This window comes from Prionailurus viverrinus, chromosome F1, assembly GCF_022837055.1.
Source record: "Prionailurus viverrinus isolate Anna chromosome F1, UM_Priviv_1.0, whole genome shotgun sequence".
NCBI classification, from domain to species: Eukaryota; Metazoa; Chordata; class Mammalia; order Carnivora; family Felidae; genus Prionailurus; species Prionailurus viverrinus.
Window position 1 is genome coordinate 4,328,531 of NC_062577.1, and position 18,263 is coordinate 4,346,793.

The following is an 18,263-nucleotide window of genomic DNA, read 5'->3' on the forward strand; positions in this document are numbered from 1 at the left end:
CCATTGTTTGGGTATGCGGCACATCTTACTCAGGCACTAATGCCTGTGTGTGTCTTGAGCTAGAATCTGCAGCGATAGAACAAATAGCTTCCAGAGTTAGCTGCTAATTCTACTCAGTCTTTGTTGCTTGAATTACCATAGGCATTATTTGTTGGCCGTAGCTCAGTGATTGTTAACATCCAGTCAGCTTCCACACCCCGAAGGGTTATGTGTTCTGCTCCCATGGGGAAAAGTGTCTTGCTAATAACACAGCGACTGTTAGCTGGTAGAATGGAAGTATACTTTGAAAAGGACCTCTGAGTGATTCTTACATCAGAGGTACTTCCTTCTGCCAACTCCCCCCTCTGCCCAACGCCAAGTTGGAAATCACTCCCTAAGAGTTGTCCTCATCCACTCAAGGATCTTTTGGAATGAAAGCCCCTCCCATGCAGTAGCCAGGTCTGTGCGGCTCGCAGGTGCCGCCATGGGATATTAGTAGAGAGGTTCTGAGGGTGTCCCTGAGGCCCAGTGGCACATACACACATGCACACGGCTGATGGCCCCACATCCTTACCCAAGAAAAGGGACAACATGCTTGTGGTAGCATTCAAAGTGTGAGGATGTTCTCTCGGGCCTCCCCAACCTTCCAGTTACTCTGAATCCCATCTTAGCAATGAATCCCCAGTTATCCAAGTAGTAATACATCTAGGAGTGCTTATTAAAACCACAACCAGTATTATCCCTATCCTCTTGCAATGATGAGCAAATTTCAAAAAGATCTTTCTTAAATTCCACATCTTCAAGTCTCAGTCTTCCAACAGACTCCAGAAGGCCCATGTGTGAGCCTGTTCAGGGCACCAGAGAAAGCAGTCAGGTCGGTATAATCTCCAATGTAGATCAGCCCCAGAATTATCACAAATGGGTTTAAAATACAGTGTCAAGAGGATTAAGCAAATTTTAAGATCATACAACCGTCAGTAGTTGAAGTATTATCCGAGTCATGAGCAGTGTTCACGTCCAAATTTAACTGCATCTGCAATTCTCTTTTTTTCCCTGTGTTCCTTTTTTTTTTTTTTTTTTTCCCCTTCAGCAATCAATGCTATGATTGACCCAGATGGAACTCTGGAGGCTTTGAACAACATGGGATTCCCCAGTGCTATCTTGCCGTCTCCACCAAAGCAGAAGTCAAGTCCTGTGAATGACCACGGCAGCCCGGGTCAGACACCGACACTTTGCCAACCAGAAGCTAGGGTACTCCACCCTGCCGCTATCCCTGTGTCGGCCGAATTTGAGAATGCTGAGTCTGAGGCTGATTTCAGTATACATTTCAATAGGTTCAACCCTGATGGGGAAGAGGAAGACGTTACAGTACATGAATGACTTTCTCTCGGTTGTTAAAAGTAATTACCTGTGGATTGACTAGGAATATTGGCAGCAGCGTAGTGTTGACTTACACAAAACAAGACAGCTTGGTCAGCTACAATCTTGTTATCTCTGTCTTCTTAATTTTATTTATTTATTTTTTACCTGTGACGTGGCATCCTATTAATCCTTGCAGACCATTAGCGAACCACTTGATGCACACGTAGGCAAAAGCAGATTGTGGCAGTGTTGCCTTTTGTGGTTTTTTGATTTTCAAATTGAATTCTGTAATTGCATCCTTTCCCTTCATAGATCTTTGTTTTTTTTTCTTTAAGCCATGCTGTGACCTACAAGCAAATTAAATACCCAACATTTCTGACCCCCATGTCTTCTGTGCCAAGCTGCTCCCTGAAATGGACTTCTTCTTCATCTGTACAGATTTGTTAAACACTTATATTTGCTTCTTAATAATAGGATTTATATTAGTATTCATTACCATTGGATACAATGACCTGTTACTCTCCACAGTCAAACTGACCTTTCAAAATAGTCCTTCTTGTGTTCTGAAATTTTCCAGCATCTATGTGATTTATATAACCTTGTTGCTACGTAAATTGTCTTGGGGTTTACGGAGATGAACTATTATGTTTGCACTAAGATTTGCCGGGAGTGCTAGGTGGACATAGCTATATATCAATAAGGACTAACTGTCTTTTTTGTACATAGGAGATTGATAATACTGTATTTGTTTTAACCCCTCAGTGTTTTACTCCACTTTCAAAAAGCTTAATCTGGCACTTTTTTTTCAATTTTTTTTTAACGGAAGTAAGATTTTGTCTCATTTTAGGGCAAATGATAACTAGAAAGATTAAACTGGACTGCTTAGGTGGAGTATATTTTTTAATCTGACAACACGTATATTGGTCCTGTGTTACCAAGTTTATATGTGACAGTCGAAAAAAAATTCCCTTGAAATGATCATGAAGTTAAAATTTTCTTCATTAGGAGACTTGGAGAGCCAGTAGTCATAAGATTAGCTGATAGTTTCACTCCCAAGCAATGAATTGCTTCTGTGTGTTTCCCTGTAGGACCCAGTAGTAAATCCTGTCCGTCTTATACATTTGTAAGGACCCTGCAGGACAGCAACGATGAAGGCTCGGGCCTGTGCTACTGAACAGGAAGCCTGTGACAGATACCTTCTGTAAACTTGTCTTTTCTCTTTCCAGTAAGTTTACATTTGGTTAAGTTTTAAAAGAAAGTAATTACCTTTGTGTTTCCAGAACACTATAATTTGGGTGAATCTTATGAATTCATTTAAATATTACTAGCAGACTTGGATTTTCCCCTTGACCCCATCAGTCTATAAAGGTTAAAACTGCAACTTTTGCACCTTGTACGAAATGGTCTTTAATATTTAGCAATAATCCTGTACTACATTTGTTTCAAGAAACAAACTAAGTCCATGCACTTCAAAAACCTTACAAGATTTAAAAACTCCTGTACTGTTAGGCCAGTTAATAAAGATGCAAAAAAAAAGAAAAAAAAAAAAGCCTTTTGTAGAGATGTAAAAACAGAAGTCTGTTGTATAATGAATCTCATATTTTTCTTTAAATTAAAAAACACGGTAAATGAACTATTCTCTGTAAAGCTAACTTCTCCATTCTGTCTGATAAAGGAAGACTGAAGAGAGGGTTTTAAAGAACGTGAATGGAATGATACAAATGCTTTGAAGGAATAAGTGAAACATTAAAACAGGGTCAATATCCATTTGAAGAAAAAGTCGAACACAGTAATCACACCATTGTTCCCTCTTTTATTTAATGTTTGGGTACTGATTATACCCCCGTGGAAGTGGAAGGTAAGGAGTTGTCAAGGAAAATATTAGCATCTACTCTACTTAGTTATCCTTTTAAGTGTTTACACGGTTTTGTTCACTTATAAACATTTGGCCTTTTACTATGTTATTTTTATTTTGTATGAATACATTATCCTCCTTATTTATTTTTGTTACATTTATTACTTATGTTATTTTGTTATGCATTTACAACTCCATTTTTAAATAAAGTGTTTCTGGAACTTTACACAATGATTGTACATTTTATTCTACCATCTAAATTGCTAATACTTCATCAGTTTATCAAGTAACTATTTTCCAAGGCTTAGCAAAACAAAAAATCCTTCAGTTCTAGTTAACATGTGATAATTGTGAGGCTTCATAGTATTTTGACTAAGGAAGAAAAATTTTTCTTGGCTGATCTCTGTAAATCTGATTCTCTTAGCTTAATACTCCTAATGTAATGTGCACACACAAGGCCTTTATTTTTAACTGGCCTAGAATCCGTCATCAGAAGGTTCTATGACAGTGATCTATTGGGGGAACAAAGAAGAAATTTCAGATATCTTGGACATCCTAAATTTGAGAACTATCCATTTGGATTCATTTTCTTTCCTCGTACCGTCCACACCCAAGAATCTTAACTGTCTCCCTCTTACCGTTCAACATTGTTTCTCAGCTTGACCTTTGGAGGCTTTGCACGATCTGGTCCTTTTCTTTCGTGTCTGTGTGCACCTGATACAGACTCTCCCACTAGCTCCTGACAGTCTCAAGCTCCTTCACTGCTCTGTGCATGTAGCTTCCCTTTCTCCTTCCTTCCTGCTGCCCCATATCCTCTGTCTTCTTCTTCATGAAGCTTCCCTGACTTGACTGGGCCACAGTACAGGCCTGTGCCACATACTTGCATTTTTCTCTTCCCTTCCCCCACTGTATATGCGTGTTTCTTCCTTCCAAACCACCAAACTAATCTTTACTTCCTGAATAGACCCTGTTGTACGTTCAAGTATCTGTGCCATTTGCCTCCTTCATCTGTCCTTGAGTTTGCTTGCCATATCTCTGCCTGACCAGACCCTAACTTTTGAAAGGAAACTAGACTTAGAAGCATGGGATCCAGACCCATCCCTCATTAGCTAAAATGTGTTTCTCTCCTTTTGATATGCAGAACGAGAGCATCATGGTCATTCTCCACGTCCCTGCCAGTCCACGTGGTCTGTGACTGTGAAATGGTTCCCCTTCCTCTTTTCCTCCAGAACGCCTTCTCAGATTCCTTGTTCTAGAAAACCTTCCTTTCACCATGTTATCATAACCTCTTCTTCTCTGCTAGAGCCCAAATCACAGATCTGTTCAACAAATAGGTACTGAGTGCCTAACACTTACCTTAAATACACCCTCACAGGCCTTCTGTTCTAGAATAGGGTGACAGAAAATAGAAACTAAAAATTAAGTACATTGATCATGTCAGATGGAAAGATTACATCCTGCATCTTCCTCCCAGTGAATTGTTTACATGCCTGTCTCCTAAAAGGTGTTTTCTATAGGCTCCTCTCTAGAAATACACATTTGCTGCAGAACCCCTCACCCTTTAGGAAGTAAGTGGTCTGCTAGGACTGTCTCTCATCTGAAGGAGGAACAACATCCCTGCAGGACACCAGGTGCTGGCCGTGCTGCAAGAAAGTAAGTGTGGGAGTTAAGATGTGACCCTGGGTCTGACTGACTGCTCCAGTCCTCTTTGTTTTCTGTCATGAAGACACAAGAGAGTCGGGTCTCAGTGGTGTTAGAAATCCTGCAACTAAACTTACTGTAGTTTTGGCTTACGGCAAGCGATTTCAACTCCAGCCTGTTTCGTTATCTGTGAAGAGAGGGGGCGGGGGGTGGTGGTCGGCTAGCCAGCCGGTCTCTGAGCTATCTTCCTGCTGTATTAGTTTTTATTCTCTGACCTTCAGGTATTATACTCTTTGCTCTCTTCCCCAGATTTGTGGCTGAAACATACTTCGCTATCTTTACAGTAATTCTGCCTCTCTTCCCGTCCCCTTTAGCAAATGATTGGCCAGACACTGGCTCTTTCATTCTGTGTTATTCTTACTGCTTCTCCCAGAAATCCTCCAGTTCTGTGACTTCACCACAACTGTTGGCTCATTTCACTTTTGCCCGCAGACAGAGTGCCCATGCTTTGGGCTGAACAAGGACATACATCCTAGTGCCGATGACACCATTTCCAGGAAAAAAGGCCTAGCACTTAACTGAACCCCTTCTCTGTGGCAGGCACTACTTACCCAGGGCTGTATTTTGAGAATTTGCCCTCATCTTTCTCCCTTTGGCCAAACCAATCGCTCATACATAGACTCTGAGGAGGAATGTGGCAAGATAGGAAGCAAATCTCACCTGTAATTAATTCTGTCTGTTTTGGGGAGTGTTAAGACCAAAGCCCCTCGGGGAATTTATAAGACTTTCAGAGAAATGAAAGCAGACATTCTGGATTTGATGCAGTCTCTTAGCTGGAATTGAAAGAGAGGATTCCTTGCACAGCAGAAGATGAGGACTCCAGGTCCTGGGGCGGAGGGGGCGGGGAGGGGTTGCTCTAGCTTCACAGCAGCACTGCCCAGGGAGACAGCAATACCCCCAGGAAAAACCAGTGTAGTGTGGCGAGCAGACTGGGGGCAGCGTGGGAGCTCCCCTTGACTTAACCACCAGAAAGCAGGAGTACCTTGGCACCGAAGCCTCAGGCTTCCAGGACAGTAGGCCTCTCAGAGGTGACCTCTGCGGACAGCTCAGTACACTGTCCTATCCTGGGGGCAGAGGAATGTCTCCCAAACCTCCTAGCTGCAGTGATGGGGTACTTGAAACAAAAACTTCGCTGGTTTATAGAAAGCATATTTTTACACATCTAAGTGTGTGGATTGTGGACCGATCTCCACATAAATCTATCTCTATATATCCCCCTCTGCGTAGGTATATAGAGATACCGATCTGTCCATACAGCACGCTCGCTCGCTCTCGCTCTTGTTCTCTTCATAGGTATATCGTATTGATGCGTATCCAGGCATACCTTGGAGATAGTGCAGGTTGGGTTCCAGACTACTGCAATAAAGTGAGTATCACCATAAAGCAAGTCAATGAAGTGCTGGGTTTCCCAGGGCATAGAAAAGATTTACGCTATGCTGTAGTCTGTTCGGTGTGCATTAGCATTATGTCTAAAAACACAGTGGACATACCTTAATTTTAAAATACGCAGCTAGTAGGAGCACAGGGGGGTTTGCGTCCAGGTCACTTTGCCTGGACAGTCCTGGCAAGTTGCTAACAGCACCCCCTTCCATGCCCCAGGGTGTCTCTGTTTAGATACCAAGTTGTGTGTTCACACGGGCTGACACCCACAGTGCTGTCGCCTACTAGCATAGCCTCACAGGAAGCCCATGTGCAGGTGACAGGAAGGAGGCAGGCCTGCGCAGCGTGGGGGCTTGGCCCGCTGCCTCCCCGCCTCTCTGCCCCCCTCTCCCTGCCTCCGTTCCTCCAGCCTCCCTGCCTCCCACCTCCAGCCTCTTTGCCTCCCTGCCTCCCATCTCCCTTCCTCCAGCCTCCCTGCATCCTCTCCCCCAGCCCTCCTGCCTCCAGCCTCTAGCCTGCACATGTAGGGAGGGGCAGTCCTGCAGCCAAGCCATGCTGTGTGCCCCGAGCCTGTGCTACTGAGGAAGCCATTTCTTCAGCCTGTACTACTGAGGAATAGAAAATTGTAAGTGCAACATTTGGCACTGAAGCGAAGATTTATTTAGAGTGAGACAAGAAATGACAGCTAATTGCAAGTTTCCACAGTATCACAGCATCACCAAACCCAAAAAAAGAAACCTCTACCGTATTTTTGTCCTGCGTTTTGGGGATGCATTCCCTGTGATGACCTTCCTCTACCTATAGTATGATACATCAAGACGCCGGGAAGAAGTTCCAGAGACCAATGCCCAGCTCCTCACATGGCCCACCTGTTTCTTTCCACCCCCACATGTTGCCTGTGTGGGTCGCTGTTGAGCACGTTCATACTGCGTCTGCACCATCGTGTGGTGCCCTGTGGGTGAAGATGGCACCAGTGCAGGTAGGAGGGTTTCTGAAGACCATTCCTACACCAGGACAGGTAGAAATCGCTTAACTATGCTAAGAAGAGACTAAGAACCACGTAACATCCTAAACCCAAACAAACCCTGTCCTCAACTCGAATCCGCCTTATCCACACCCATTCCCATTTCCGATGTCCACAGACACGGGGAAGTGTGGAGGGGGGAGGGCGAAGTTCAGGATGGAAGAGACAGTAACTTTAACAATCGCAAATTGTAAACCTGCCTGGAGCTTGCCCTTGTCTTCCCCTTCCCCGTGCCTCTCCAGTCCGAGCACTTGAGTCCTCTGGAAATGTACTAGATTGCTGATGCATTCAGGAAGTACTTTCTGAACATCTAGTTATCCTAGGCACTGTGATTAGCACTGGAGTACAGCCAGGATGTTGGAAAAGTTCTTCACCTGGAACTTTCTGGGCCTCTTTGCACTGAAGCTGGTTTCCTAGCCTGGCATCAGTCCTGAGACAAAGCCGTCAGACTCACAAAGCGGCTCAGGGGGTTGTGAGCTGGAGAGAAACTTCTGCCTATCTGAGGCCCTTTTGTCCCCTCCTCCTCCCAACCCAGCCCCAACCAATCACATAGCAATTTCTGGGATCAAACCTCCTTATCACTTAGAGGCACTGTCTTAAGATTACTACAGGCTCCAAGGAAGGTCCTTTTTGAAAATCTTCAGGAGGTTGAGTGATAGATGACTTGAAAGGCCAGCATTTTGTATTCACAAGCTATATGCAGTAAATCAGTAAATACTGTCCCAAGGTACTCCTAAACTTAACTTCTGAGTTTCAAGCTATTGTGTTTTATTAAGATGCTGGTAGAGTCATCAATATATCACAAGAGAGAGAGGAATCTGCAGGAGGATACATTTTAGGATGTGTTGTCCTGGCCTTGTTAATTCCAGCAATATCAACCAGACATAAAGTCTCTCTCCCTCTTAACACCTCAAAACACTGGATAAAATATAACAAACATGGTTTTAATAGCATGATTTTAATTTTTAATAATTTTAGCATTAATTTCAATAGTATAATTCAAAATTTCCCAGGGGCCAGGATTAAAAAGGAAACCGAAATACAGAAGTGATTCTGTGTCTTGTGCTAGTCGCTGGTTCTTGGTGACCAAGGGCCTTGGGTTTTGCTTGGTGCAGAGAAAGGACATGAGCCTCAAGGGTGTGCTTGCTTGGCAGTCAGAGTGGTGATGTGCACATGAGCCACATCGAGGAGAGGGAGACCCGCCATGGCAAAGAGGCATTGTTCCAGAAGAGAATAGACAGTCTTTTTCCAGAAATGAGCTTAGACACGGATCCTCAGATTTATAAATCACACTAAGTCTCAACCCTGATACATTGTTCTGAAATACCTGGTTACACCATGGAACACCAAAGTCCAAGACAAAATCTTAAAAACTAATCAAAGAGAAGAGACTTATTTTTCACCAAGAACTACAGCTAGACTTCTCAACAGCAGCAAGAGCTAGGATGCAGGGGGCTACTTGTTGTTCATGGTGCATATCCATGCAGAAGTACAAAAGCATATATGGGAATGACACATATAAATTTTTTAAATTATTTCTTAGTGTTTTTATTTATTTTTGAGACAGAGCATGAGCAGGGGAGGGGCAGAGAGGGAGGGAGACACAGAATCTGAAGCAGGCTCCAGGCTCTGAGCTGTCAGCACAGAGCCCGACACGGGGCTCGAACTCACGGACCGTGAGATCATGACCTGAGCTGAAGTCGTGTGCTTAACCAACTGAGCCACCCAGGCGCCCAGACGCATACAAATATTTGAATCGAGTTATCCCTGAGAATGGAGAGAAGAAGGGGGTGGACAGTGGGTGAGTTTTTAGGGAGGCTGTCATGGTTTTTTTTTTTTATTAAAAATGAGATACCCCGTTACACCTGTTGGAATGGCTAACATTAACAACTCAAGCAACAACAGATGTTGGCGAGGATACGGAGAAAGAGGATCTCTTGTGCATTGTTGGTGGCAATGCAAGCTGGTGCAGCCACTCTGGAAAACAGTATGGAAGTTCCTCAAAAAACTAAAAATAGAACTACCCTACGACCCAGCAGTTGCACTACTTGGCATTTATCCACGGGATACAGGTGGCTGTTTGGAAGGGACACGTGCACCCCCATGTTTATAGCAGCACTATCAACAATAGCCAAATGTCCATCGATGGGTGAATGGATAAAGAAGATGTGGTATATATATATACAACGGAGTATTACTTGGCAATCAAAATGAATGAATTCTTGCCATTTGCAACTACGTGGATGGAACTGGAGGGTATTATGCTAAGTGAAATTAGAGAAAGACAAATATCATATGACTTCACTCATATGAGGACTTTAAGAGACAAAACAGATGAACGTAATGGAAGGGAAACAAGAATAATATAAAAACAAGGAGGGGGGACAAAACAGAAGAGACTCATAAATATGGAGAAAAAAATGAGGGTTGCTGGAGGGGTTGTGGGAGGGGGGATGGGCTAAATGGGTAAGGGGCATTAAGGAATCTACCCCTGAAATCATTGTTTCACTATATGCTAACTAATTTGGATGTAAATTTTAAAAAATAAAAGATAAAATTGAAAAAAATAGCTTTTTTGTTCACGGCAATGGTGGGTTTAAAGCAAATAAGATAAAGTGTTAGTAACTACCTCATTTTGATAGTATCCCATAGAATTTGTTATTTCCTATGCTTTCCTGTATGCCTGAATTGTGTCAAGTTTAAAAAAAATGTTTTGAAATATATTTCCTTTCCCACTCTTATTTGGCCTGTGCTTACAGAACGTCGATCAATTAAAAGATTAAAATTGATACTGAATTTCTGGCATGTCTAACAAGGAGAGGAATTCATCAGATCTACTCGTCACACATTTGAAGGAGACAAAATATAAAAAGAACTAAATTGGCACAAAACTTCCTTTCAGAAACTGAGCTAGCATTACCGAAAAGAGCAAAGTCCACTAAGCTCATTCATTGGCTTATGAAATTGTAGCCTAGTGGCTTACATCCAACCCCAGGCCTCTCTTAGTCCTGCCTTCTACTTGGGAAAATTTATATGCAATAAAGATCTGAATACCTAGTGAAATAAGATTTCAGAATTTCTTTTTTCAGAGAGTTTTTTTTTTCTTTTTGCTTTTTTAATAACAACGGTTCTTTGGTCAGTGACCTAGCTGTGGTCCCAGCTAGATCCAGGAGGCAGTGCACCAGGGACTTCTCCAAGAGTCCCTTGATAATCCATGATGGGCTACTTAATATATGTGTCTTAATATATGCAACCAAGCACTCAAAGGGTACAAGGAGTCTTTATTCACCAATGCCCACCTCCCATTGTTCAAGGGTTGCCTCTTGGGACATTGAGTCCTGTGTACATTCAGACGATGCCTGTGTAAGCACTGGGCTGGCCCCTGCAGGTGTTCCATGGGGTGGAGCCAGCAGACAGGAAGTGTTGCCAGGTTACATCTATTTATTCGAAGCTGGTTGCTATAGCAGTGGCTGGAGTCAGAGAAGGACAAATTAGATGTGAGGCTGGGCACATGTTTTGTCCCAAACAGGTGGTCGCTGCGAAAATGGCAGTGTTTATTTCTCCTGGGTTGGGAGAAATAAAAACCCACTTATCTACTCTTTTCAGCCACACAAGAGACAATACCGGACAAATCCATGTGTTGTTTCCCTCCTAACACTCCGGGAACAAAATTGTACCTCAAGGTTGCTGGCTTTTAGCATTGGAATTTTTTTATTTTTCATTCCTGTGCACTTCAATCGAAACAATGTTGTATCAAGTAGGTCATGCCCTGGTTTTCAGAGAAAGCAGTAAATCCATTCCAGAATCCCTCAGAAGTGTGCCGATCTAGTCATTTGGAGAAGATGCTGTTCGCCAGAGACCACTAGGATTATTTCAGTCTTAAAGTAATAAGCAAATAGGAAAACATTTTTCTCCTTCATATTTTATAAGAGTGTTACATGGATAATAATGACATGACTTCCATAGGGCAAAGTATTGCTTAAATTGCATTATTTACCTCAGTAGTCAACTTTAGATTCTCTGAGTAGTGAAGATTCACCCTCGTTGGCTTTGGAGAAAAAAACAAAATACCTGAAAATATTTTGTTCTCCTAGACTCCAAGATCCTAATGAAGAATTTATAATTAAGGCTATCTTACAAGTAGCTAAGACATCCTACCAGAAATGTCAACACCCTGGGTATGTGTGCACGTGTCTGCTTGTCACAACTGTTGGCTCCTCAGAAAGACCAAGGAAGAACACTTTCCAAGGCGCATCTTCCAAAGTACACGGAGCCTGAGCAAGGCCACCAAACCCCAGATTAGTTGGACAAAGAGAACCCCTCGGAGGCTTGAGTGAGGCAGTTCTCAAACAAAATAATTGGAGGAAGCATTTTATGCTTAAAAAGGAAATTGAGGGGCCTCGTTTCACTAAGGGGATATATGGAATGGAGATATAACCTGTGTAATAGTTAAAACAAAGAATCCAAATTATCCATGGATGACCAAATCATAATTTTTTTTGAGAGAAATAAAATGCTGTGGGGCATGTTAGGTTGACACCTGGAAGGGGATGGGATGCTGTTCCCAACAGTGTGCTCCTATGACATCAAAGACAGAGACAGCACCTGGTAGGCCATGTGCCTGAACTAAAGGGGGAGGCAGCACCAGGGAGAAGGGAAACTCTACTTTGTTGGATACCCACCATGTGGCAGACACGAATGCACACCATGTTTCATGTCATCTTCCTCAACCTCACCCTCATGAAGATGAGCAGCTGGCCCAGGCCGCATGGTGACGTAGAATGTTGTTCCTCACTTCCAGGCCTGTCTCAAAGTGTCTTCCCACTCCTCCAGGCCACACTAGGGCTGGCCCCCATCTGTGCTTTGCTGCTCTCCAGGGCACAGAGCAGGGAGCTCAGCAGGAGCAGAGTCTCGGTGTTGCCTGGTCCTGAGGGTCTGGGGCCCCGCCCCAGAAGCCAGCTGATGTGGGATAGCTTGCAGGCATGGTCATGGGGCTTTATGTAACTTCTGATTTTAAGAGTCACCAAAAGATCTTACATTGCTCAAGGAATTCTACAGGGATGGATCCCAGAATGGACTAGGTTAGAATAAAAAATCAGCCTATCAAAGGAAGAAAAAACATTCAGTAGCTTTAGTGTTTCCAAATTGTGGTTTTAGACACTTAGGATCTTGAGACTGTGGTATAATGTATATGCTGTGTTTAATCCCAAAGCAGCCAACTGGACCCTTTGATGAGACCACCACAGTGAATCACAGCAGCTGCAACAGTGAGGCCATTTTCTATCCCATCTTTGAGTCTATGGAGCCCAGCCATAAACATATGTCACTGAAGGCTCATAATATCCCCATGAGCATGTTTTATTGTTCCGTGCATAGATTAGGAGGGACAAGCGTACTAGTGACCTTCCCAAGGTCAAAGAGCTTCCAGGTGGTAAGGCCAGCGTCTCCATCTGTTTTTGTTGGCTCTGGCTCCAGTGGGTTTTCCAAGACACCAGACAATGGAAAAATGAGACCTGTTTCACCCAGAGTAGTGTGGAAATCTGCCTATATGCCCACAGACTTTTCAGATTTAACATGTTTTACATTAAACACCTGATCTCTCATTTTAGACGGGACCTGCTAAACCTAGAGCCTTTCTCATCTCAATCACAGTGACTCCATTCTTCCAGTTGCCCAGGCAAACAAACAAACAAGCAAAATCCTTGGAGGCATCCTTGCCCTCCTCTTTCTCTCACACCCACAAAATCCTCCTGACCTGACTTGAAAAATATCCAAAATCTGACCACGTCTCACCCCCTCCACAGCTGTCCTGCTGGCCTGAGTCACCATCATCACCTGCATGGATTCTTGCAGTGACCCCCTTACTGGTCTCCCTGCTTCCTGCCTTTGTTCCCAGGATAACAGCCACAGTGATCTTTTTAAGATAGGACATAGGTCGTAAGTCAAATCAACTATTTCTCTCCTTGAAACCCTGCATTGTCTCCTTGTTTCACCAGAATAAAATCTGAAGTCCTTGCAGAGACTACGAAGTCCTGTTTGCTCCCACCCCATTGCCTTGGTCACCTGCCCTCTGATTGTGCTCTCCTGTTCTACTCTAGTCACAGTGGCTTCCTTACTATACCTCCAGACTTCCAGGCACATTCCAAATGCAGGACATTTACTCTAGATGCTGCCTCTGCTGGGAGTGCTCTTTCCCAGATTCTGTTTGGCCAACTCCATCCCCTCTACCACCTCTTTGCTTCCTACCGAGGGCTGCCCTGGGAGCTCTTCAATGCTATCTTCTGCTCCATACCATTGCGTCTGACCCCCTTACTCTGTTCTATTTTTTCTCTATAACCCTACTTCCTTCTGTTTTACTATTATTATATAATGTTATAGTAGATAACATAAATTGCATTATTATTCAAATATATTCTCTGATGCCCCCGTGGGAGAGGATTATACCACTCCATTGACATCCAACATTGCTATATGACTTGCTCTGATTGATGACAGGTGAACAGAGATATTGCCACTTCTTTGCAGAAGTTTTAGAGCCAGCATGTGGTCTATGGTGTTTGTTATTCTTCCATGATGTCTCTTGAATTTGACTTTTCACTTAGTAATAATACTTTTGAGTTCATCCTTTTTACTTTTCTGAATTTATAACATGTTGTGCTTTTTCATTGCTGGATAACATCCAAAAAACAATACGACAGTTGTTTTTCCAATGTTGCAGATAATGGCTGTTCCCATAGGCTGGGTCCCAGAGGGAAGGCAGTAAGTGGCAGAACAGCTACCTGGCAATGGCCAGGTGGCATGAGTCATCAATGAACCTTTGTGGTGGAAGCTACTGAGATTTTGGAATAGTTTATCTATCCTAACTGATACATATACTCTTTTGTTCATTAGTGTATCACAAGTATCTAGAATAATTGGGAAAAGGGCTAAAGAGTCAGCCAACCATTGCTGAATAACCCATGTTATTGAATAACCCTTGTTCTAGAAGATGCACCATGGAAGAATTGGACATACGTTTCTAAAGTCATTATGACACAAGTGATCTTCCTGACCATTAAACTTCTGCCATTGCTAGCACAATTTAAGGATTATACCTTTAAAATATCTTTACTGAGGTATGTTTGCATTGAAAAATCCACTAATTTTAAGTGTTTGATGATGTTTGGTATGTGTATGCAGAGACAGACCTCTATGGCAGTTAAGATATAGATGAGTTTCATCCCTCTATCAAGTTTCACCATGACTCCACCATTAATTCTCTTTTCCAGCCCCCTGCCAAGGGTTACTGCTGACCTTCCTTCTGTCTCTTTACCTTTGCCTTTTCTAGAAGTTCACATGAATGGAATCTCACTGCTTGAGTCTTTTGTGTGTCACCTTTTTCATTTAGTCAGAATGTTTTTGAGCTGGTGTCTGAGTAAGTAATATCTTCTACTTTCATTGCTGAATAGTATTCCAAAGAATGGATAGGCACAATTTGTTTATCCATTCACAAGCTGATAAACATTTGGGTTGTAGGTAGTTTTTGCTTAATTGTCTATATGCATAACATAAAATTTACCATTTTAACTATTTTAAAATCTACAATTCAGTGACATTAAGTACACTCACAATGTTGTGCAACCACCACCACTGTCCATCTACAGAACTTTTTCATCATCCCCCAAAAGAAACTCTATACCCATAAGATGCTAATTCTCCATTCTCTCTTCCCCTGAGCCTGTCTCTATGAGTGTAACTAGTCTAGGTATCACAAATAAATAGAATTATACAATATCTGACCTTTTGTGACTGATTTATTTCATGTAGCATAATGTGCTCTGTGTTCAACCATGTGGTATCATGTCTCAGATTCTCATTCTTTAAAGGCTGAATACTATTCCATTGCTTGTATCCATCATATTTTATTAACCTGTTCATCTGTTCATTGACATTTGGATTATTTCCACTCCTTGACTATTATGAATAATGTGGCTGTGAACCTTGGCGTACAAGGATCTGTTCAAGCCCCTGCTTTCAATTCTATGGAAGTTGAAATGGACTTGCCGGATCATGTTTAACTTTCTGAGGAACTGCCAAACTGATTTTCACAGGGGATGCACTATTTTACATTCCCACCAACACTCTTAGGGACGCTACTTCCTCTACAGCTTCACCAACAATTTTTATTTTCTGCTTTGGGCTTTTTTTTTTTTTTAACTTTTTAACTTTTTTTAATAATAGCATTATAATGGGTGTGAAGTTTGTGGTTGTGATTGGATTTGCATTTCCCTAAAAGCTAGTGATGTTGAGCATCTTTTCATGTGCTTATTGGCCATTTGCATGTCTTCTTTGGACAAATGTCTGTTCAAGTCTTTTGCCCATTTTTTAAGTAGGTAGTTTATCTTTTTGTAAGAATTCTTTCTGAATATTAAACCCTTAATATATATGATTTGCAAATATTTTTTCCCATTCTTTGGGGTGTCTTTCCACTCCCTTGATGGTCTCCTTTGATACACAAAAGTTTCTAATTTTGACAAAGTCCAATTTATCCATTTTTCTTTGGTTGCCTGTGCTTAGGTGTCACATCCAAGAATCATGACAAATCTAATGTCATGAAGATTTTCTCCTGTTTTCTTCTAGGAGTTTTACAGTTTCAGGTCTTATATTTAAGTCTTTAATCCATTCTGGGTTAATTTTTTTTTTTTTTTATGTGATATAAAGAAGGTTTGCAAAAAAAAAAAAAAAAAAGTCCAACTTCATTCTTCTGCACGTGGATATCCAGTTTCCCCAGCACCATTTGTTGAAAAGACTGCCCTTCCCCCTTTGAATAGTCTTCACACCTTTGTCAAAAACCAGTTGACCATATATTTGGGTTTATTACTAGACTCTATTCCATTGGTTTATATGTATCCTTATTTAAGTGCCACATTGTTTGTATTACTATAGCTTTAGAGTGAGTTTTGAAATCAGCAAGTGTGAGTCCTCTTTTTTCTTTGTTAAGAATCTCTTAACTCTTCAGGATCCCTTGAAATTCCATATGTATATGTGTTGCTGAAGCAAGCACACTTGAAATTCCATATGAACGTTCGGACAGCTTTTAATGTTTCTGAAAAACAAAACAATATTGAGATTTTGATAGGTTGCATTGAATCCTGTGAAAACTATGTAGATCATTTTGGGTAGCATTGTGACCTTAAAAATATTCAGTCTTCCAGTTTATGAACATGGGATGTTTTTCTATTTATTTATGTGTATTTTAATGTCTTTCAGCAATGCTTTGTAGTTTTTGGTATACAAGTCTTCTGCTTCTTTGATTATATTTATTCTAATTTTACTCTTTTAGATACTATTGTGAGACTGTATTCTTAATTTCTTCTTGGGTTGTTCATTGTCAGTGTATAGAGATGCAACTGATTATTGTCTGTTAATTTTGTATCCTGAAACTTTACTGAATTCATTTATTAGCTCTATAGGTTTGTGTGTAATCTTTAGGTTTTTCTACATACCATATCATCTATGACCAGAGATAAATTTATTTCTTCTTTTACAATTTGAATGCCTTTTATTTCTTTTACTTGCCTAATTTCTCTGGCTAGAACTTCTAATACTATGTTGAGTAGAAGTGGTGAAAGCAGACATCTTTGTTTTTGGTTATAGTTTTTACCTGTCTTGGTTTTGAATAATGCTGATATGAACCTTCATGTTCAAATATTTACATGGATATATTTCATTTCTCTTGGGAGAAAGCTAAGAGTTGGATTGGTGGGTTACATGAAAAGTGTATGTTTAATTTCACAAGATGTTGTCATTCTGCTTCCTAAAGTGGCTGTACTATTTTGCATTCTCACTAGCAATGTATGAGAGTTCAGTTGCTCCACATCCTACCAACTCTTGGTTTTATCAGTCTTCTCAGCTTGAGACATTCTACTAGCTGGGGAGACATATATCATTGTGGAGCTTTGTTTTTTTAGAAGAGCTCATGTGGTTTTCACTTGCATTTCCCTGATAACTGCTGACTCAGAATTTTTTAATGTGCTAGTTGAAATTTATTTTATTATATATATTTTTAAATGTTTATTTATTTTGAGAGAGAGCATGAGCAGGGGGAGGGGCAGAGAGAATCCCAAGCAGGCTCCACACTGACAGCATGGACCCCAACACAGGGCTCAATCCATGAACTGTGAGATCATGACCTGAGCCAAAATCAAAAGTTGGATGCTTAACCAACTGAGCCCACCAGGTGTCCCATGCCAGTTAAATTTTAAAACGTACTCTGGGATGGATATAAAGTTAGGAAATTTGTTGTCAAATATACTGTGAGCTTTCCAATAGGATAGGTCTCTTATATCACATTCTCTCTTGAAATCCCCTCCCCACCTTTTTTTCTCAGTGATCTTTTATGTAAAAGTGAGTTTTTGGAAATGTATCTTATCGATATTTAATTTATTAATGTAAATTTAGGCTTAAGCATTACCTCTTCCAAAATTATTTTAAGCCCTAAAAATAACCGGAGAGTGAAAAACTATGTTTTTCATTAAAGAAATTGAAGGTGGAGAAAAGAAACTGAAGGGGAGAGAGTACAAAATGGATTTGATGAAAGGAAAGACATTATGAGGGAAGAGATTGTTTTGAAGGAGGGAGAGAAGGAACAGAACATTTAATGAAGGTCTTCTGAGAACCAGACACTGTCACAGTTTTGAGGACTCAGAGATGAGTGAGAATTCCTTGTGACCAGACCGTTAGCTGCATCAAGTATGCCTCACCTCCTCACCTGTCATCTATCTGTGGAAATGTGAAAACCATAGAGGGCACCCTTGAGACCCCCAGGAGTATGCCTGATGGATCCTTGGGGCCTTCTGTCATGGCTTTCCATGTTTGTGACGAATGCCAACTACATAAACATTTTATTGTCTTAACAACAAATAATGTTGCTCATCTCTATCTTCCAAAGCTGTGAGAAAACCTGCCCTTTTCCCCAGGAGA

General features: G+C 41.5%; 1 protein-coding gene across 12 annotated transcripts in view; it reads left to right on the plus strand.

The window, feature by feature from the left end:
* The window catches only part of CEP170 (centrosomal protein 170), a 125,955-nt gene extending 122,849 nt beyond the window's left edge, over positions 1-3,106 (plus strand). For 9 of the 12 annotated variants that reach the window (XM_047840469.1, XM_047840465.1, XM_047840463.1 and 6 more), the window contains one exon: positions 1,070-3,106. In XM_047840469.1, coding sequence (XP_047696425.1) covers positions 1,070-1,359 — 290 coding nt within the window. In that variant the 3' untranslated portion in view covers positions 1,360-3,106. The remainder of the gene's footprint in view (positions 1-1,069) is intronic. The other 3 variants (XM_047840460.1, XM_047840464.1, XM_047840466.1) reach the window with 3 other exon arrangements.
* The last annotated feature ends 15,157 nt before the right edge of the window (positions 3,107-18,263 follow it).